The following is a 22,568-nucleotide window of genomic DNA, read 5'->3' as shown; positions in this document are numbered from 1 at the left end:
TCATCTGCATTGTTGTGTCTTCTTCAATCAAACACTGGTGTGCATATCACTGGCAATGTGAGGGCTCCTTGTCCTATCCAAAGACACTTTCACTCAAGATCACATAAAAACACTGATTCATAGCTGTCAGGGCAACTTGCGAAAATATGTGGCCTTTGTAGAGCTACTGTAATTTTACCAGTAAAAAGCTTGCCAACAGGCATTTTTTCATTTTGTATTTTTAGGCCCTTTGCCAGTTGGACTATTCCACCTGAATTCAGTGGTGTTGTTTTTATCCTTTCATTTTTTGAACTGTTTATAACTGATCTCATGAGTCTATTTGAGCTTAGTTTCCTTTTGGGGATGATTTGATGTTTTTCTTCTTATTTGCTTCCTGATAAGTTATTAAAAAAATAATGTAAGAGTGAAAATATTTCAGTCATAAACTCAAGTGATTGATAGATAATTTCAGACATATGGTAGGCACCAATTGACCAAAATTTGTAGAAAAAATAAATAGGTTCAGTCAATTTACCATATTAATTTATCCTGATTATCTCAATGTCATTTGTCATTTCCAGTCAACTGATTTTGATTGAGTTCCATGGAGGCTAGGCAAGTTTATTTGTATAACATTTTATACAAAATGTTATACAAACACACACACATATGTATATATATATATGCATATATATATATATATACAGTACAGACCAAATGTTTGGACACACCTTCTAATTAAAATGGGTTTTCTTTATTTTCATGACTATTTATAAGGCAAGAAATCCCACTTATTAACCTGACAGGGCACACCTATGAAGTGAAAACCATTTCAGGTGACTACCTCTTGAAGCTCATCAAGAAAATGCACAGGGTGTGCAAAGCAGTAATCACAGCAAAAGGTTGCTACTTTGAAGAAACTAGAATATAAGGGGTATTTTCAGTTGTTTTACACTTTTTTGTTTAGTGCATATTTCCACATGTGTTATTCATAGTTTTGATGCCTTCAGTGTGAATCTACACTGTCAATAGTCATGAAAATAAAGGAAACTTGTTGAATTAAAAGGTGTGTCCAAACTTTTGGTCTGTACTGTATACATATACTGTATATATACAGTATATATATATATATATATATATATATATATATATATAAAGTAACATAAATCAAAGAAAGTAGTCTTTTAGCTTTTTGGGAAAGATGCAACAAACATTAAAATTTTGAACCCTGATTTAACTAAGCCAAAAATGTATGCACCTCTAATGTTTTTGAGAAGTTTGCTCTATATAGACCATAAAACATAAATATACCCCTTCCTCTTGTTCAGTTCTGGTCTTACATATGCAAGTCATTTAACCTAGTCAAATGTTGAGCTCTAAATATACATTAGGACAAAAAAAGAAAATATTGTAGTATTTCATAATCTAAATTTGAGATTGCATAAATGTGACTTTATATTCATAAATCCCAAATAACACTAAGCAGTCCTGGTCTGCCAGAAAACATCTGAACCTTTTGCTCTCTTTTTTTCGTTGTATCAGGATGATGAACCGCCAACTCTCCAGTAACAAAATCATAATTTTGTGTGCTCAATCTGTCATCATGTAATTACAGAAATATAAACAAAAATTTACAAAAATATTTGGGTCATCACTGGTTTTCAGATCTCTCAGACCCATACACACCCCTTGATGATTAAAGTGTGGTCTGGTTGAAGAAGACTGTGGGTTGCAGTCTGTCATGGGTCAGTTAGATAAAAAAAGAAGGTAGGAAGTGGAGAGGACATAAATCAGCTCGCTGAACAGTTTAAGATTAAAGGGTACTGTTACTTGTCCCACAATATGTTATTAATGCTGGGATTACTAATTTCACTGTCTTAGAAGTTTGACAGTTTGGCGGACAAGGCAGCAGTTTTTACTTGTTTGAGGCAGATAATTGATTAAAACCCAAAAGCCAACAAGCTTATAAAGAAGAGGGCTGATACAACATACTGGGAGTATAGAGTTAAGATATATTTAAGATGGCAGACATTTTGGTTGAGCTCGTAGAAGACCTACTCATAAATCTGTGAAATGTGGACAATATTTTCTACCTGCTCTGCAATTATATGTAAAGTATATTGTATATATTTTCTCTGAGATTACAAAAGATAAATGACTACAGTGAAGTTTTAAACGAGATCACTAAAATGTTGCTTACTCAAATATTAGGTGTAAAAGGACAATGTCCTGACAGCGGTTTACTCTTGTCAAACAAGGGAGGAAGTACTTTCTTAATGGAAGTACTGACATGCCTAAAATCAACACCAACATAGAAGTTCACTGTGCAAGTTAATCTAGATGATTAGAATATTAATTTTTATTCAAGTGTTTTTGTACGGTAGAATAGGCTCAACATGCCCTAAAACAGAGCCAAACCATTTAATTCAAAATTACTTCACATTTCCTCTTGAATATGTTTTTGTTTGTTTTATCTTTTGTTTTTTGCAAGTACCCTTTAACCCGAAGTAATGCTTTGACTTATTCTTGAAGTTATGTGCGCAAAAAAATAAATAAATAATGGAGAACCCTTCAAAAAAGTGGAACTCTATTGTCTGAATATAGGAATTTAATGCATATTTCTTCAAGAAAAAAAGATTTGTTTTTTAATGTTCTTCAGAAAGGGTGAACTCATTGTGTTGAGGTCAAAATGGTGGGTTTAAAAACATTTTTAGGAAAATTGGAGAATGTATAACAGATTAGGAAAGAATGTAGAGATAAAAGACTAACCGATGGCACATTAAGTTGAGTCCTTTGTCAGAGGGCAACAATCAAGATATCAAACATTCTCAGATGTTTTTTGACTTCGGTTCTCAATCTCTCAGGTTATTGGAATAGTTTTAGAAATTGAAGTATTTGTTGTCTGAGTGAAAAGAGGCTGTTAGCAATTAACTGTTTCTGCAGTGGACAGACTGAGACCATTTTAGGAACTACAGAGTTTATCTTAGTTTCTCTATTTTATTTTATTTACTATAGTCATCTATATTTAAACTGAATACAGTTATTCTCCTTATGAATAAACTCAGTGAGTAATACTAGCTGATATTACCAGGCTAATTAACTCAGGTAACATGCCTGCACTTCACTGCTCAATATTTTGATGTTTTTTTAGGCCAAGAAAAAAGAATTGGGCAAATAAAGATCAGAAAGTTCATAGGTTTTTAGATGACAAATATTTAAAAAAAACGTTCTTTTTGACTGTGTAGATGATTACTTGAAAATGAATTTTTGGAAAGTCACTTCTCAAAGTTGTCTTAATGTCACCTTATTTGTTTATTGAAATGTCTACAACATCGTCAGTTAGTATTTAGTTTCTGATTTGGAACCAACCAAGAAAAGTGATATCTTCAAATTTTCTCAATCGAAAAGTGTTACATTTCAGCTGGTTTTAGAGCATCTCGAGGTTCTTTCTAGGGAAAACTATTGGACCATAGAGGTTTGTCTTTTTTCCTCAAATAGCACCTCTTGTGAGGAAATGGTTGACCCCTGCTGATCAATATTTTACAATAATTCCTCCTCGTGTCACTCCCTATCTTCCAAGCTGACAATGACAAGCATGTAGAGTGTGTATGTGTGTGAGGCTTGAGTTAAAGTGACTTCGTCAGCAGGACCATAACGTTTCTCAACACCATCTCGCTCCCTGTCAGGCTTCGAGAAAGTGGAACTCACATCCAGCGGAGCAAGAGTCAGTTTAGGTCGAGCGGAATATGTTGCAAATGGTGTTAAAAGCATGTACTCCATGGCTACCCTCGTCAAAAATTGATGGAGAAAAAAGCTCACTAAAAATGATCCATGTTTCCTCTTCGATCCCTCCCTGGTGGAAAAGATCATGAATAAATAACACAGATCAAACTGCAGTGTTAGCGCAGATCAAGTATTTGTAAAGAACCTGAAAGGACTGTATACAAGAGGGGCCCTATGAGATCATGTAGATGTACCTTGCATGTTCTCTGTTCCTGTCACATCACATTTAGATCACAGCAAAATCCCACAAGGTAAAAAAAATCCCGATGAATTAGTTATTTTAAACCAAGCCCGTCTTGAGACCAAATTTTTAAAAACAATATAAAAAAAACTATTGGAGACAGAGTTTACCTTTTACTTTTCAGAAAATAAAGCAGCATAGTATAGAGATTAATCATCCAGAAAACATTCTTAGCCGTCATTAGTCAACTGAGCTCACTTAATAGTAGATAACTTTGAAGATTTAACTTTAAAAGGTTGGTACTGAAGTTGTGTTTGTTCTTCTCTAATCCGACCATAGCTTGGTCAGCCATGATCTGATATGGCCTAATTGACGTTCAGGGACTGGCATGCGCTAAACTTTACCATAAGATGCATTTTAATCAGCAAGTAGGTGATTTACCCTGACCTAAATTCAGATGTATACCAAGAAATACTCCAGCTGCTGTTCGGAACCCCTGTAATCGCACCCTGAAAGTTTTGTGCATGCTTAACATTTCCGGGGTGCTCTCAGATAATGCGTAAGGCAATTAGATGTAGTTGCACCCCATATGAATGCACCAAGGCGAAATTATTCACACTTTGTGGTAGATTGTTTTTGTTCACACCCCAGTGTGAAGTGTAATTCTGGTTTTGTTGGTCTATATATGGTTGAAACCAGATATTTATATACGCCAAATAAAAAGACTAACACTTTTTTTTCTCACTGACTGAAGTTAAATCAGACCAAACTTTTTTTGTTTTAAATTAGTCATAATTATCCAAATTAAACCTCTTTGCTAAATGCTGGAAAACTTAGTGAGAACATTGTTTTAGAGAATTGTTTGTAACTTTTAATTCAGAAGCTTATATACATTTGGTCCGTAATAGGGATAATCGTCTTTTAAATTGTATGACTTGGGTTAAACTTTTTGGGGTTTTATTTGAGTTCTGGTCCATTCCTCTTGACAGAACTACCATAAGTCTGTCAGGTTTAGGTTGCCACACACACCTTTTCAGATCTAACCACAACTTATCTTTTGGATTGAGATCAGGGCTTAAGATGGCAATGCCAACTTTCTTGTCTTTAAGCCACTTTGTAGCAGCTCTGGCTGCATGCTTAGAGCTATTGTCCATTTGGAAGACCAATATGTACCCAAGCTTTAATTTCCTGCCTGATGTCTTTAAATGTTGCTTTAATATTTCTTCATAGCATTCTTACCTTGTGATGCCTTCTATTGAAGTGTACCAGTCCTCCTGCAGAATTTGCTCTAACTGGGCATGTATACTTATGAATGGAAATAAAAGCCCAAGTTTTAATGAAAAAAATAATTGAAATATTTTAGAAGAGATCAACTACCACTTAAACATATATATATATATATATATATATATTTCTTTTTTCTAACAAAGTTGCAAAATTAAGAGCCCATTGGGCTCCTGCTAATGGTGTTACAAATATGATGATGTCATCACAAATATCCAATCATCATTGACAACATAATAAATCTACAGGGGCAAATTTTAATGGTGATTAATTTGATAAACAAATACTAATTGATCTGCTGAACTCTGAAGTGAGCTTGGATTTTTAATAAGCACATGGATGAAATGTGACAAACCTTAAACTTGGATAGCTTTAGCTTGGAAATTGCTTTCTATAATCATGCATCTTCACATCTCTCATCTGTCACTATTTCCTTATTATTTTTAACATAAAAAAAAATAATGCTTAAAAAGAGACTGTGACCAAAATGTTGCACATTTTAGAACATTTTGATAATGTGGGTTTCTGGGAATGGCCCAGTGTCTTCCTGCACAACCGTTTACATCTATAACAGGCTGTTTTCACCCCAAATTATGACTTTTTGTCTTAATTTTGTATGGATTTCCAGCAAATTTTATATTCCCGTACAGTTTTCTGCTCAAAGTATTTGGCAACTTTATTTAGAAGCATTTTTTTATTTGTATCAATTGCATTTATAGTCATTCATAGTGCAAAACAGCTGACAACCTAGGCCAGAAAAACCACCTGTCACAGATCAGTTTGAACAACTTTTGTTCTAAGATTTTCTTTGTCAGCAAAACTGGAAGATGGATATGGGAATCTCAGGTCTAATTCAATGAAAGGTGCCACTAGGATCCAGATCACAGTAATGCATTCTGCTAAGGCAGTGTCTTAGTCAGCTTACATGACCTGTATGTTAAATTATAGAAATAGTATGCACATCTTTATTTTACCTTCCTTCTTTGCTTTCTCACTTTTAAGTCAAAGGCTTATGAAACAGTGTGATTAACAATAAGTATCATCTGTGATTATATGTAAGTCCACTTGGGCATCATTGAGTCACGTTCTGACCTTTACATTGAAAACATTAAAGCATATTTAACAAGTGATTCAGACGTGCTTGTTCAAGTCACAACAAAATAAACGAAACTTACCAGCATGATGTTATTTCAGCCCAAATCTTCTGTCACTCGTGACCTGTTTTCTATCAAAATAGCAGTCACTGTTCAAATAAACTTAGCGCACAAGTTCAGACCTGGTGTTGCTCACATTCATAGGCAAGAACCATTCTCATGAAGATTAATGTTTCTTTTTTTTTTCTTTAAAGTAATTTAATATGTGATAATTATTTGTAGGGATTAGAAATTTAGCAAGTCTTTAAGACATATGATAATTTTCTCTTTGTTTTTTTTCTATTTAAAATCAAGACATCAGGGCAGAAAGCATGAGGTGAGGAGCTTTAGGTTTTGTCCAGTACCATTTGAACTTGCAGTTGGCAGCCAGTGAAGCCTACTGGTTAAATAACACATACAGCAATCTCAGCAGGTTGCTCAACCTTGGTTTCAGGCCATTGTGAAAACATAATACTACCGTGCATACGCCCACTCTGTCACTAAAACGCATGTGTCCGCCAAAAGAAACAGACATGGCTGCATAAACAAACACACACGTGCAATTCACACACACAGCATAACTCCAAGCACACATTCACACATAAACTATTTATACGCAAAGAGAGGGCTGTTAAGAGCATTTTCACTTGGATCAGCGCACTTAAGGATGAAGTGTGCATGTTGAATCCAGCGTCCATATGGTGCATCAGAGAGCAGCTGGATATTTGGATAAGAATAGATTCGCATGAGTCCAGAATAGCGCATTTTTACTTCACATCTGTTTACTTTAAAAGTGTATCTCTTGCATTTTTACACATCACTTGGTGACTTCATCACATCCCTTGAGGCACAGAATACACAAGTAAGTCAGAACACTCAACAGGATTTCTCTCTGCACGCAAGCAGCAACTGGTAAGGGAGGGTCTGCACTTGACCACAAACGTGTGGTCTTATCTGGTCTGGGTATATCTGAAGACTCCTAACAAAACATTCAGGTCAAGCAAAGTCAGGAGTAATTGCTGTAATAACTATAATTACAACAGAGAGGCAAACAGAATGAAATATTGTCTTTTTTGTTGTCATTTTGGTCTCTCAGTGAGAGTAACATAGCTTGGCGGCTTACCCATAGCCACAATATACTGTGGAATATTTCCAGTAAAATACACACTGCATTCATCCAGGGAAGGTTAGAGTATTTTGTCAATAACTCTAGCAGCAATAGTAAGAAAAACATGAATGAAGTCTTGCATTTAGAGCTCAGTACGCGATAGAACTTGTTAGTATGTTGCCACTGAATGATAAACAAAATGCAAAAGTTACAACACAACAACAAAAAATTATGCTAAAATGGAAACTTATCACAGTAAGTTTATTATTCGGTTTAAATATACTTTGTGGCTTTTGCATTTGGTTGACTCTTCTGGGCCACCGTAACATTAAATATATGAACCTTGTAAATAAACACCCATATTTTGAAGTTAAAGCTTAACCTTTCTCTACCAAATTTATAGTGTCAATCAGGAGCAAAAATAACACTTGATGGATTTTCTAGGTTTTTTACTGAGCAGAAGAAAAACGTTGATGATTAATAAGAAACGCCAAGGTGAGCCATGTGACACCTAGAAATATCCAAAACTCACAGCTAAATGCATGAATCATTTGTGACAAGAATTTGTAATAGAGGTTATAAATTATATAAAGTGGGAACATTTTTCACCATTTTTATGTCTGTAATGTTCAGATTCAATAGATTCATGGTAGGGGTGCCTTGACCTTTGAATACCTGTGTGATCTTTTAAGTTTTTGCAACCCAATTATTCAGATACCAGTGTTTCTTTAAGAGTGGTCTTAATTCAGTGAGATGCAGTGCCTGTAAAAAGCATTGACTCCCTCTCATGTTTTACCCTTTCACAGCCTTTACAAAATTTAATTCAACGTAAAAACTGTTTTCTTCAAAATAATAACAAATAAATAAAAATATATACATTTTAAAGGATGGTATGTATTTCCAAACACTCAGCCATCCTAAATCAGAACCAAGTTACTATGTTACTGTGAGTTTTCATTGAAATGCTGCATATATCAAACATATCTTAAACTTAAATTAGAAAATAAAAAATGCCTGAGATTGGTTGTCTGGAAAAACTGAAAATATTAGTAAAAAAAAAAAAAAATCATAAATAGCTGCACCTTTTGTAATATAGTAAGACAAATTCATGTCATCACTGATCACAATGGAGCCTCTTTCATGAACAATCTGTTTTTATTGTCTTACAAATATTAAGTTATCCACAAAAATAAAATAACTTAGATAATAACCATATTAAAACAGAAAAATACAAACATACATTACATTTAACACTTAGAATACATAATGCTGACATCTTTCAAAGTTCTGCTGGACACTGTTTAGTATGTGCAAACTACTTATCAGTTATACTGGTTAAACAATCCCAGATTTCCGTTTTTCTGTTTTAAACACAGAAAATAAATTGCTTTAAATAAATTACACCATCTGATAAGTAGCTTACTTAAACTATTTCTTATATATACTTTGCAGCTGACATCAGAATATCCTTATAGTACACACTGATGATTTGTGAAGCGAGTGAATGTAGATACAACAAGAAGCTTACAGTGTTGCACACAAGACAATGGCGTCACAAGACAGGAAAGACTTTGCCTGATCTCACTTAAGGATGTTCATAGTGTGTGTGCAACTGGAGCTTGTACAAGTACACTCAATTTCTTGACACACTTGAACATTATTGACGGCATTTGTGCAGCATTACTCATTTTTTATTTACAGTGCTGTTTAGATCACGTCAAAGATAAAATGTGGACTTGTTGGGTTTAATGTGCATTCTGACCATCTTCGTACATCACGTATCACATCACACAGACCACACATGACACACCGGAAACTGAGAGTTGCATATCTGTGCTGTGTTATTTGGTGGTCCGAAAACAGTGGCACAAACTTGTGTCTGTGGTTATCATTAAGTGGCTCCACACACTTAGTGTTTAGAAGTGGTATTTGGAAGTTAATTTTATTTCTTCCCTTTGAAGAAGGTGAATGTGTGCCATGAGGAATCCCATAAAGCAACAGCACCAACATGCAGCTTCAGATCTGTCTTTTGGTTGACTTTACCTTCAACCTGTCAGTTGTCATGGCTGCAGACATATAAAAAGCTCGGTCCATTCTGGAAGTTCATTTTAGACCTAGATCTTCTCTTTCCTTACTATAACTAGAACATGTATTCTTTGAGGGATGTCATAGTTGTTTTCAGGGTTATACTTTATTACACACAACATAACAACATTGATGGGAGGATTTACAAAGTATCAGTTAAATCTGCTCTGTCTTATGTGCAACATGACAGCTGCTATAAATAAATATTGAAACTCCTTAAATGCCCTTCAAGAAGGCACAAAATCTGCAAGTGCTGAAATATTATTTGTTGTTTTGAAATAAATCTGTTAAATTTCTACACTTGTGTGTATAGATAGTGGTCAAGCGACATGAAAATGGCTGGATTCAAGCAATGCCATCAGTTGCTGATTGTACTGCTTAGTGTATGAATTGTTTAAAATATACAAAGCAAATCAGAATTTCAAATAGATCTTATACCAATAAAGCTAAGAAGAAATTTTACTTTCTTTCTGAAGCAATCCTCTTTGCTAAGTCAGGCTGAGTTATGACTATGTTCCATAGTCTCCAAAGAAGGGTGGTGTGTGGCAGCTCCAGGCACCTCCTGCATGTGCACGCTCTACACCGACCAACACAGGTTTCCGTTTGCCACATCAAATGCGTCACACTGTCCTTCCATGACTTCTCTGCAACAAAAAAACTGCAGTCCATGACAAAAAACATTGGGGCATTTGTCTGTCTTTTAATTCTTAAGTCTGGTGACTTTTAATGTGTTTTTCTTCATTTGCAAACGCTGACCCACTCTGTTATCCTGCACTCTTCACAGACCACATAGCAGCACCAATGAAACTTGCAGTTGCAGCGTTCGCTGCGCGTCTGCTGCAGGATGTTGTGCCCCCTCCCACAGCACAGGCTCTCACAGTTGTCCATCCCTGGGCTAGTCTTGTTGCAGATCCGGCCCTGTGTGCCCGCCGAGTCTGAGGTAAGGTCCCGGTCACAGAAATCAGGCGACTTCTCAAAATACACTAGCTCCCTGATGTTAAGTCGCCGGCGATGTGAGTGGTGGTTCTCTCGATGACTGTGATGGTGGTTGTGGTTGTTGTGGTTGTTGTGGTTATTATGGTTCGAATGGTCCAGCTGGCCGTTATTCCTGTTTTGAGCCTTGATAAGAGTGGCAATGTGGAAACGCTCTTTTAGGATTGAACCCACCAGCCGAAACTCTGGAGTGACTTGCCAGCAAGTCTTGAGCTGGCAGCTCCCTGACGTCCCGTGGCACTTGCATTTCCTTCTCATGTTGTCAAGCACCACCTGGAAGACAACAGAGGACGACAGGAAGAGGAAATGGGGAGGAGGGAGAAAGAGAGGAAATGGTGTTGGGTGAGGGATAGGAAGAACAAGAATAAGGTTGATTAATGATTTTCGTCAATGCTTTTGGCTTTTAATGTTTTAGACACTAGTAAATAGATGCAAATGCGTTTTATTGGAGGTTTATGTGACATAGCAATGCAAAGATGCGCATGATTATCAGGTGACATAACAATTATACAGAATGTTCATTTTGCAAATACAAATTTGAGATGTGTAGCAATTATTTTCATCCTGATACTCCTAAATAAAATTAATGTTGACCAAATTGTCACCTACTTAGTAAATAAGTGCAACTATGTGTAACTTATTTTCTGTGTAAATAGGCTGCACCCGATATTTGAATACCTCACACATAGCAAATAATATATGTAGGGATGAAGTTTAGGAGAATATTAAAGCTGAGTTAGGTCACAAATCAATATGTCCAGGCTTGAACATTCCACAGAGCACTTTTCAATCCAACAATGGAAAGAGTATGGCACAACTGTAAATCTACCAAGGCATGATTGCCCACCCAGACTTACTAGTTAAGTTAGGAAAGCATGAATCAGAGAAATGTTCCAGCTGCCCATGATAACTCTGGAGAAGCTGCAGAGATTTATAGGTCAGCTGGAAGAATCTGTTGACCATTACTCATGCACTCCACAAGTCTGGTTTTATGAAACACTGGCAAGAAGATGACTGTTGATAAAAATAAGCCACAAGACATTCAGATTGCCACAAGCCATGTAGGTCACAAAGCAAAAATGTGGAAGCAGGTGTTCTGGTCAGATATGACCAATATTTAACTTTCTGGAGAACATACAAACCACTTTGCATGGAAGGAAACTAAGTATATAACTTACGTATACTTGTCCTAGTATATATAAGTATAGAGTATATCGCCCTGCAAGTAGGGATACTGGATTAATGAATGGAGATAAATAAATTGTAATCCTGAAAAAAATATTGTTTTCCACAACCCATGTAAGGGACAACAAGATGTAGTAAAGAATGTGCTATTGGCAGATGAATCATAGCTGAACTTCATCATTATCGGGCTGTGAATATTATCATGAATGAACATCCTCAATTAAGCTTATGCTTAATTGTTTCTGATTTTAATTCAAAACATGAAAAAAAGCATGCATACTTTTTTCACTTTTCTACCTTATAGAAAATGTATAAATTAAATACATTTCATTTATTGGAAAGCATGAATCCAATACATAAAATGTAACAATAAATAAATTGAAGGTTATAATAGTAAAATCAGAAAATACTTTTGCAAGGCAGCGCATGCACGGTATGAGTTGTGTGTTTTTTCCTCCTATGTATGCTTAATGCCTTAGAAACCATTACAGAAACAGACAGCTCCCCAGTAGGAAATACAGGTGGTCTGACTCTGAGTATGTGGTTAAACCTACTGATATCAAATAACACAGTAGATGCAGGTATTACCCAAACAGACAGCACTGTCATTATTCATCGTTTGGCATGTAATAATGACTCCAGGGATGACCCTCATGTAACAGCATTGCACACATAAGGGCTTTGTGGTATTTACATATTTTCACTTTAATGGTTTAAGAGGATGCCAGACGCAGTCAGTGTTCATCATAAATGTGCAAAAGGCTCTGATAATGCTGGTTAAACTACACTTTGACACACAAACTATCATGATGCTTGAAAATAATTTTAGGTGACTCAACTCAGGATCCTGATGCATAAATATAACCTCATTCATTTCATTTGGTGCACAGACATAAACAAACAGAAACAAGTCCTACAAGAGCCATGTCCATTTTTGTAATGTGTGCACATATGTGTGTTGGTGGGTGTTTATCAGTCAGCACCAGTCCAAAACTTTAAGATCCAATTACCAACAGGAACACCAGGCCACCCAGAGTACTGACAGATGCTACTGCTGCCGCCCCTATCAACAGGCACACACACACAAACACACACGTCGGGCACTAAAGATATTGTAAGCAACAAAGCTCAGAGGCTTGTAGAGAAGTACTGCCCTTGCCTGTCTATGAACTACTGATGCATTTTCATTTTCCTTCTCATTGTGCCAAAAACAAAATTTTGCAAAGTTCTGCATGTTCCCAATAAATGTGCTAGATGTTCTTCTTGATAACAAATGGCTTGCAGCAATATCACAAGCAGTCATAGCCATGAAGTACAAAATACACCCTGTCACTATGATAATTTAGGAATAAGCATGCAGTTCCTCATGAAGTAACTTCAGAGAAAGTGGGAGAAAGTCACATGTTTAATAACTGACCAACTTAAAACTTTACTATGGCAATTTTGTTTTACATTTTTGGGGTAATTGTGCCACTGGTTTCTTTGGTTCTACCTGTTGTTTTATTCACTGTTAGAACAAACAATTCAATTCTCCTGCTTAGGTTTCTGGGTCAGGGCACACTAGCAGATCTTCACAAAGTGTCAGTCAAAAGATATATTTGTTACTTAAATTACATATACAGGTAAATTGTAGTTCCTGTTTGGATATCTTTATTTCACCATCAGTTGAATTATTTCGAGTGGCTCTCAGAAGTGTGCGTACTTGTCTTACGATGGCAAATTTTGGCAAGTAAAAATTTCTCAAAATGTTTTGTTTATATGATTTGGTTTTTTAAATATATAATTAAACTAAAAAATAAATTAAAAAAAAGTAGAAAAGAAATAGAAAAAATACAAAAAGATTCAATAATCTAGTTGCATATACAGTACAGACCAAAAGCCTGGACACACCTTTTAATTCAATGAGTTTCCTTTATTTTCATGACTATTGACATTGTAGATTCACACTGAAGGCATCAAAACTATGAATAACACATGTGGAAATATGCACTAAACAAAAAAGTGTAAAACAACTAAAAATACCCCTTATATTCTAGTTTCTTCAAAGTAGCAACCTTTTGCTGTGATTACTGCTTTGCACACACTCTGCATTTTCTTGATGAGCTTCAAGAGGTAGTCACCTGAAATGGTTTTCACTTCATAGGTGTGCCCTGTCAGGTTAATAAGTGGGATTTCTTGCCTTATAAATAGTCATGAAAATAAAGAAAACCCATTGAATTAGAAAGGTGTGTCCAAACTTTTGGTCTGTACTGTATGTCCACATCCTTAAATTGATGCGTTGTTGAAGCACGGTTTGATTTAGGTTAGGTTGTTTTTCTTTTCTTGATTTCATTCTTGTCTTTAATCTTACTGCTCTGGATTTACCTGGACTTATTCATGTATCTCTGGATGGGTTCTACATGTAACAATCTCTCAATATAGAGAGGGTTGATGCATCACTTGCACTAGCAACCAAAAACCACTGATTCACGCTCATGAGGAGGGATTTTCTTTTGCAGAAGATTTGTCTAAGCAGGCAAATAATCCTAAGATCTGCACCCGGTTTAACTGATATGTTTATTTTGATTGTACACAATACATATTGCATTAAACGTAGAAAAAAAGTTAAATCATATTGTATTTTTAAGTCCCAATAATCTGTCGTTAAGATTTTTTTGTACACTTTCAAGATCCAGTTGATCAATTCAGTTTAAGTCAAAAGTACTTCATTGTTCCTATGGAAAATTTAATATTGTTATATTATCTAAGTACAAGTTATGCTAGATTTTAAAAATGCTGACATTATCTTGAAGAGTGAATGCTGTAATGATCATTTAAAAGATGGCAAAATATTTTTGTATCATTGCATGATTTGGTTACAGTTTGTTGAGATAAAAAAAATAACACACAATTGCACTTTTTGTGTAAACAATGTTGTACCAATTTAGAGGTATGAAAGGAAAGTTTAAAGGAGTTGTGATCAGTGGAGAGTGGATAATAAAGGCTGTAAGATTTTAGGGTAAACAACAGTAAAACAGTTCAAACAGCACTTGCACTGAGTTTAGAGAGCAGCTTTGCAAGTTTTTAGAAAGAGTCAGAGGCAACCCCAGAATCACAAACGTCCGGGCCTTAAACACACAGCAAAGTCTGTAATCATGAAACGCTCCAGCCCACTTAAACCTTAGAGAGACAAACTGACCTAAGAGTCATAATTGCATCCACATTGCTACTGTTTGATGACGGGTCATTCACAGCGGGAGAGGGGGTTCAAAGAAGAGTAGAACTAAAAAAAAGAGCTTCTGTACAGTGTTATTTAGATCTTTCATATATAAGACGAAAAAAAAATATTTCTTGTTTTTTTAAAATAAGGTTGAGGAAGTGTTTTTTTGTGATATATTCTGACTGATCAACAGATTTAAAGCTTTAATGATCTCCAAGTCATATTTTCAGAAAGATATGTTCAGAGAAAAGATTGTCCATCATAATTGTCCTTTATGATGGACAATTCAAATAAAAAGTGAAATACTCACTGGACTGCAGCAACTTTGCCCATACACAATCCTTTTTGGTAGCACATTTCTGACTAGAATAACTCGGCACAAAGCTGCTTCAAATGCTTTTGGCTGGTATTTGCAAAGCAGCCAATCCTGGAGCTGCATTTATTTTTCTTGATGCTGATTGGCGATAGTCCCCAACAAAGAAAATAAGGAAGACTGTAGATAATAACCTCTGCAGAGATGGTTTCCACTGTGTGTATTAATGCATGTTGATCTATTTTTGGTGTTTAAACTACAAAGATAGATAGGTATAAGCATTTTCAGAGGGAGTCTCAAGCATCTCATACACTATACATAAACTGGTCTCCAGGCTGCCACAGACTCTTTGGGTCTGCCAAAAAACTGAGACAATATGTATTAGACAGAGGCACCACAGCAACAAATTTCACAATGAATAGCAAAGCAATGACTTGATAATAATGTTACCCGATCTGAAACCATGTAATACACACTCTGTCTGCATTGATGAAAATGCCCTAATCTCAGCATGCCAAATACTTTTAGATCTTTCATATATAAGACACACTTACACACTTTTTGACATTGCAAAAAAAGTTTAGATTTTTTTCTGGTTGTATCAGTAAATAATTTTTATTATTTACTGATAAAATAAAATAAGTTTTATTTGTACATTTTAATTACTTAAAATGCAAAAATAAAATACATTGTTTGATTAGTCAACATGCGTGGCACAATAAGAAGTAGTGTGGCTGCAGCTAATGCCAAAGATAAACTGAATCAGTACAATTCTTTATGCAATAAAAAAATCCTTCTGTTAGAAAATAGTTCACAAGTTAGATCGATGTTACTTGCTTCCATATGCTTATGTGCTACTGGTTACCACAACCATGCATGAAACAGTAGGAAGTCATTAGTTGACCCTTCAATCGACTGTCTAAGCCCATTACCAACAGTTTCACAATCATCTTGATAAATTAATTCAGTTACAAAACATCAAATTATGAAATGAACAATCCAGGAATTCCTTTAATAGTCGATCAAGACTTGATCTTTAATCTAGTTTTTCATAACAACACAGAAGAAAAAGCACATTTTTAATCAAGATGGACTTGTGACAGAATCAGACTCGGATATGATTTCTGCCAAACAGCTAAGCAGAACAGATTACTTTCAGTGGAACATGTACCACAGGCAAAGGGAATGTTGCATTTTATATCTTCGAACTCTGCACGTCATAGCTAATTAAGTTTATAGTCTCTTCCTTCACAGCTGAGGTTTGGACTTGAGTGGAAATACAAAAAAACTGTTCTTTCAAAATAACATAAATTACATCTGATTTCAATTTTTACACTTCTGCCAATGTGTCATCAAAGGAATACCATCTGTTAGATCTTTTGTGGGATATATTTGTTCATTAAATCCATTGTTAACATATGCACACCCTACGCCCTAAGCGGGCAAAGTTTAAAACAGAGTTTGCAAACCCCATAAACCTCAACAAAAGAAAATAACTGTGAGTGAAATGTGCTCTAGGTGTTTAGGAAACACTCTTTTGGCATGTAGATGAAAGACAAAAAAGGTAAAATTTGGGCCATTAACAGGTGACAGGAAATAAGGAAGCTGTCTGCTCTCGCTCTAATTGAAGTGGTCTGCCTGTAAAACATGTGATTTGATCCATCAAACAAAGAGCATTAGCTATGAGTATCTAGTACAAGAGGAAATAAAGACATGGGCTAAAATTGGATGACTGATCAAACACTTCCTGTCTGAGCTAAAAACTTTGTGGCTTTATATTTCCCGACAGAGCGCATTCAAAGACTCGAGGAGGTTGATTGAAGATCACAGGAAAGATTGTGATTTTTAGAAACAACAGAAAAAGTCCTGTTTCACATTGTCTGTACCGTTACACAAGTTTGGAGCACAACCAGAAAATCAGTTGCAGAGTCCGAAAATGAATCCTAAAAATATTGACATTAAATTTAGGACAAATGGAAAATGAGATTACAGGCCAGGTTGATTTGTGTGTGTTGGTATTATCAGCAATTACCTCTACATCTAACTGATACCCTATCAGCTCTCAGATATTGTTGTCTACTGTTACTTGCAGTTGATATTTAATGTAAACAACCTGTAACATAAACAGATCCCAAGTTTCTCATTTTTCAGTTACCGGTATGTGTTCTCTGCTGTGGCCTTTGGTGTCAAAGATGTTTTGAGGTACTGACTATTCTTTTGGCTAATATATTAAGCAGTTCTTTCTATCACTATAACAGAAACGATAACTTGGTATATTTTGTTAGAATTATGCTTCACCCTTTCAATAGATTTCCAATCAATTGTAGGATCATTTAAAGCTTTTCTGCTTGCTTTTTACTAACAGTGTTTTCACACCTGATAGTCCGGTTCCCTCGGTGCGATTGAGGACCAAAATTGCAGCATTTGTACATTTTCAACTGGTCCAATTCGCTTTCGCACTGAACTGTGTCAAACAGTCCAAACAACCTTTTTACTCCCTTGCCTTTTTACTCCCTTACTCTCTCCCTTGCCTCCAGAACCACTGAAGGAAATGACACGAAAACCTCTGGACAAGACATTGAGTCCAAATTCCTTCTTCACGAAATGAAAACAAAAATTGAGTGGCATCAAATTTTAGCGGTTGTGGGATTTCTCTAGTATGAGGGCCTTTGCTTCCTCTTCACTACACATCAAACAACGAGCCATTTGTCCAGCTAGCGTAAGACAAGCACTTTTGTTTTGTTTGCATTTCCCCATTTCCCCTGCTGCTAATATGGTGGAGCTAACTTGGGAGATCTGTGGACCAGAGTTCAGCTGAAGACTGAAGATCCAAGTCCGAGCTTTGGGGAAAATAAGCCTCGCATCGCAGAAGCAGGCGTTAATTCACTAAATGGCTGCTATGGGAGATCCAAAGATTCACCAGGGGAGCCATTAAATTCGTAAGGCACTTTAATTGATTACAATGACCTCTCATGTGATCTGGTTTCTCAATATCAGGGGTTTAATTATCTGTACAAAACATGATCCATGAAAAACATAAGCAGATATAGGCAAAGTAAAAACACCTTTTACTCTGCCTATACACTACAAAGAAAGTCAATTGTGTACCATATTTAGAACAGACATCTGGCAGCTTTTAATGGGCTTAAGAGAGTTGACAGAGGCATCTATAAAACAACCCCAGACAGAGATCAAATACAACATATTGGTGGCAGACTAGGACTGGAGGCGACATAACACAGTAGACCAAAGGAAACTGCATACAGGCCACAGAGTAAAATGAAGGAATAGCTGGATTAAGAATTGCATTTCAGAGCCCTGCAGTTATGTGCCTATGAAAAATTTTGGATGCCTCTTGACAATAGTCAATAATTACAGTGATGATTTTTCAGAACATACAAACTTAATGAGGCAGTTCGGTTCCTGCATGCACTTGCCTGTTGCAGCTATTTCGTAACATATTAAGACTCAGGACTGCAGTATGCCAAAGGAAAAGTGTTGGTACGCACTATTAGTTTTGTCACTTCAATTAAAGTTTGAATGAGTCAATGGGCAACTCCACAGTTATGAATCAGGAGGTGATGACCAGTAGTGAGAATATGAGGAAAACTCCAGCAGCATGACAAAGGCCTCACAAAACATTGAATGTGGTTATAATTAGTCTTTCCTGACAGCTAATTTCTTTAAGCAGTAAATGATTGTGCTTCCCACCTTAGACTAATCTGAAAACCCGACAAGGTAATGTAGTTGTTTTTCTAAGTGATGTTTCAAATTGACAATTAGGACACATTTTATAAGTTGCAACATGGGATGGCTGCAGTAAATTATGTATTCTGCATATGGAATCACAAACATTGAGCAATGTCTTTGACAACAACCAACCACCTCTACTGTGCCAGTAAAAATTAACCTCTTATTCCTAGTGTAGCTTGCTGCTTTAAGTTTGATCATTGCACTAAACCCTGAGTCATTAACATGAACCTCTTTTGGGAAAATCCTAATCTAATGTCTGCGTGTCCCATGGTCGACCCCTCTTCACAGATAAACAGCTCAGACTCCATTCGCAGCCTTGTGTTTGCCAGTTCAAAGGAGAGCTGCTAAAGAACCCTAAAGCCCAACAGAAAGCCCAGGCAAAATCAAAGCACACAAACAAATCCCACAGCAACACATTAAACCCAGACATCACTTTAAACAAATCAAACGCCTTGCTTCAAAAGAGCAGCTAAGCACGCGCATATGAATACACATGCTGACACAATGACATGCAGTTACAGGGCAAATGTATACAGCTATGCAATCTTAGACTGTGTGTGCAGTTGTGTCTATGTATGCAGCATTTACTCACTGTTAATGAGTATCCCCAGCTCTCATTTAAAGACTCTAATAAAATGTTATTACAGACATAAGCACTTCCACCTGTTGAACTTTTACTGTGCATCATTTGCCTCTCCACATACTCGTGTGTGTGCATGAGTAAAGCAGACACATGTACTCTACTAGTATCTGCACAGTATGTGTGAGTACAGATCTCCTTGTTCTGTATCTTCAGAAAGGGCCTGCACGCCACCAAGGATATAAAATGTCCTCAGAGAACTGCAGGAATAGTACAGCACTACAGTTTCTTGATCAAACAGTCGATTCCTTTTGTGTGGTTTCTGAGTAAGTGAATTAACCTGAATTGCCTCTTATGAGCAGTTTATCATTGCTCATGGGTTAAATTAGCCATTAAACGTTCTAGGAGTCCTAGTTTTGCTGGTTTGGGCAGATCTCAAAGGGGTGCCGTTCAAATTCATTATGACTTGCTAATAAATCTTACAGAGCCCCAGTTAAATCTGTGTTAAGCCCTCACATACACAAAGTTAGTCCTTGATTGCTTTAAAACATCTGCTTTACAAAAACAAGTTTTTCTATTAAAACTCCTCTAAAGTGGCTGATTAACTTTAATCACCAGCTCTTTCCGTTGTTGAGGAGTTTGGCATTTTGGTACAAAGCAATGCTCTCATTCACAATATGACTTGTCCTGCAAAAGTGTTCACATCCCCTGGGTGTTTTTATTTTTCTCACATCACAACCACAGACTTCAGTCTAAATCAATCTAATGCTAAGCAAAAATACTAACACAAAGAGGTTTATGAAGTGTAATAGATGGATTTTTATTGTTTTGTTCCCCCCAAAAATATGAAAGAGAGTGTGCATTAGTATTCTACACTTAATAGTATTCATAGTCAATTCCAAATTGACTCAAACTTCATCAAACTTGGTGGAGAAACATTCACTTTTAGTCCACAGATTCTTAACTGGATTTAGGGCTGGACTTTGAGCAACTTTAAAACACTTATATGCTTCGATTTTAACCATGCCATTGTTATTCAGTGTTGACCCATTGCAAGGTAAATTATTGCTCCGTATTCTGTTTGATTGTCTTCAACCCCTCCATCACTCCCAGGGACCTCTTATGTTTAGTGTTACTAATATGCAATGTATAGCTTCTTGCTTGCAGGCCAGAAGGTTCAGCATTTATCTCATCTAACCAGAGCACCTTCTTTCACAATTTACTGCACATGGTGTGTGGTAAATTGCAAACTGGTCTTTAAATGGCTGTCTTTCAACGTCTTTTTTTCCCACCATTGTTTGATAAAAGACTTATTTGTTTAGTGAACTTGTCTCCTAACCCCGACTGTTTAGATGTATGGCCGTATCTCTGTGGGTTTTCTATTGCACTATACTCTTTCCATTTTCACATGATGGATGGAATGGTACTTGATGAAATCTCCAAAGCTTGGGGTGCTGTTTTCAAACTTTACTCCTGACCTGTCATGATGCACTGTGTTTTATTTTGGTATATCAGAGTAAAGAGTCTGAATACAACTGCACACCACAATTTTCATTTACATATGTGTAAACATTTATTACAAGCATTAATCATTTTTCTTTCACCCCATAATTAGGTTCTAGGTCATGTTCATCTGTCATTAAAATACAATGGAATTAGTGATGTAAGATAGCAGAAGCATGAGTACTTCTCCAAGGCACTGTTTATTTATATAGATGATTGTTTTCACTGTAAGTAGTTTGCTTAGATTGTAATCACACTTGACAGTTGTTCAACGTCCTTCAGTGGAGTAAAAATGAAAATGAATATTCTCTCTTCAACTTTAAAGGCAAGTCAAATTTGACTTAAAAACATAGAAGAAGAAAAAACTGGGATATAAGCTATCACTCAGATGTCAAGCTACAAGCTACAGATATTTATGCAACAGTGGTAAAAAGGAGTTGAGACAGGTAGCTGCCTTGCTGCAAAGCTGCAGCCTTTCTTTCTCTTTGCTCCCCTGCAGTCTGGGCCTGATGGTAAATCATAATTACCAAGACTCTTGCCAGTAACACAGCAGACTGTTGTGTAGCCAGCACTGTCACCACCTGCCTACCTAATGAAAAGACAGGATTCAACAGAACCTTGACATGGCTCTTAAATCTGAAACATGAACACACAGAAGTGTGCCAAACATTTATTTTTGAAGTGTGCTCTTTAAATGATAAGGATACTCCGAGGAGAAAAAAACAACAACTATTTAGCCAAGACATTTATTGCCTGCTTATGTTTTATTGACTTCAAACTGTGAACTACTGAACAGCCATGTGTGCAGCTTACAGCTGCTTAACAATAGAGGGAGGCTGGGCTGTCTGTGTTTGCAGCAAAATGGATGTGGAATGGATTTTTTTCAGCAGTGAAAAGCAAAAAATATTGTTTTAAAACCTGTTCAAAACTTGTAGTTTACGTAATAGAGTTATTTATATGATGCTACAAATTGTCTTTGTCATTTTTAGTTTCAGCCAGAGAGCGGTTGGAGGAGGTAGAGTAGGGGAGAAAGAAATGAGGGAAGGAAGGGCGAATCTCTTTCTACTTTCCGCCCCGCTGTTTGAAGTCTAAAATCTTTTGCAGGGTTTTAAACATCTGTTTCCAAACTGCCAGCAGTCACTAATTAGGGATAAAAACAAGACGGGACATCGTGAGAACCCTCGGGTGGGCATGAGGCAACATGCAAACCCCGTGAAAGGAGAAAAAAAATGAGAAAAAAAAAAAAAACATGACATTCCTCTGCTTAAAGATTACTGCTCTGAAGGGGGGAGTGGGACAGGGGAAAGATCGGGCTGTAGGGAGGTGAGGTGGTGATAGCAGTAGGTTGCTGGAAGGAAAAGACACAAGAGATGGGTAGGCGTTATTTTACAGCCCCACCTGTCAGTGTTTTCTGTTTTATACAAGGGACTTTGTGTATGCATGTACATGTTTGTGGCTTGTTTTTAATAGGGCTTTATTGTACTTTACA

At 36.3% G+C, this 22,568-nt stretch overlaps 1 protein-coding gene across 1 annotated transcript in view; it reads right to left on the bottom strand.

Annotated features, from left to right (window-relative positions):
* Positions 1-9,821: 9,821 nt before the first annotated feature.
* Positions 9,822-22,568, bottom strand: part of wnt10a (wingless-type MMTV integration site family, member 10a) — a 29,425-nt gene continuing 16,678 nt past the window's right edge. The window contains exon 4 of the mRNA XM_028023562.1: positions 9,822-10,819. Coding sequence (XP_027879363.1) covers positions 10,292-10,819 — 528 coding nt within the window. The 3' untranslated portion in view covers positions 9,822-10,291. The remainder of the gene's footprint in view (positions 10,820-22,568) is intronic.

Source organism: Xiphophorus couchianus, chromosome 7, assembly GCF_001444195.1.
Source record: "Xiphophorus couchianus chromosome 7, X_couchianus-1.0, whole genome shotgun sequence".
In the NCBI taxonomy this organism is placed as follows: Eukaryota; Metazoa; Chordata; class Actinopteri; order Cyprinodontiformes; family Poeciliidae; genus Xiphophorus; species Xiphophorus couchianus.
This window is presented reverse-complemented; position numbering and strand designations above follow the sequence as displayed.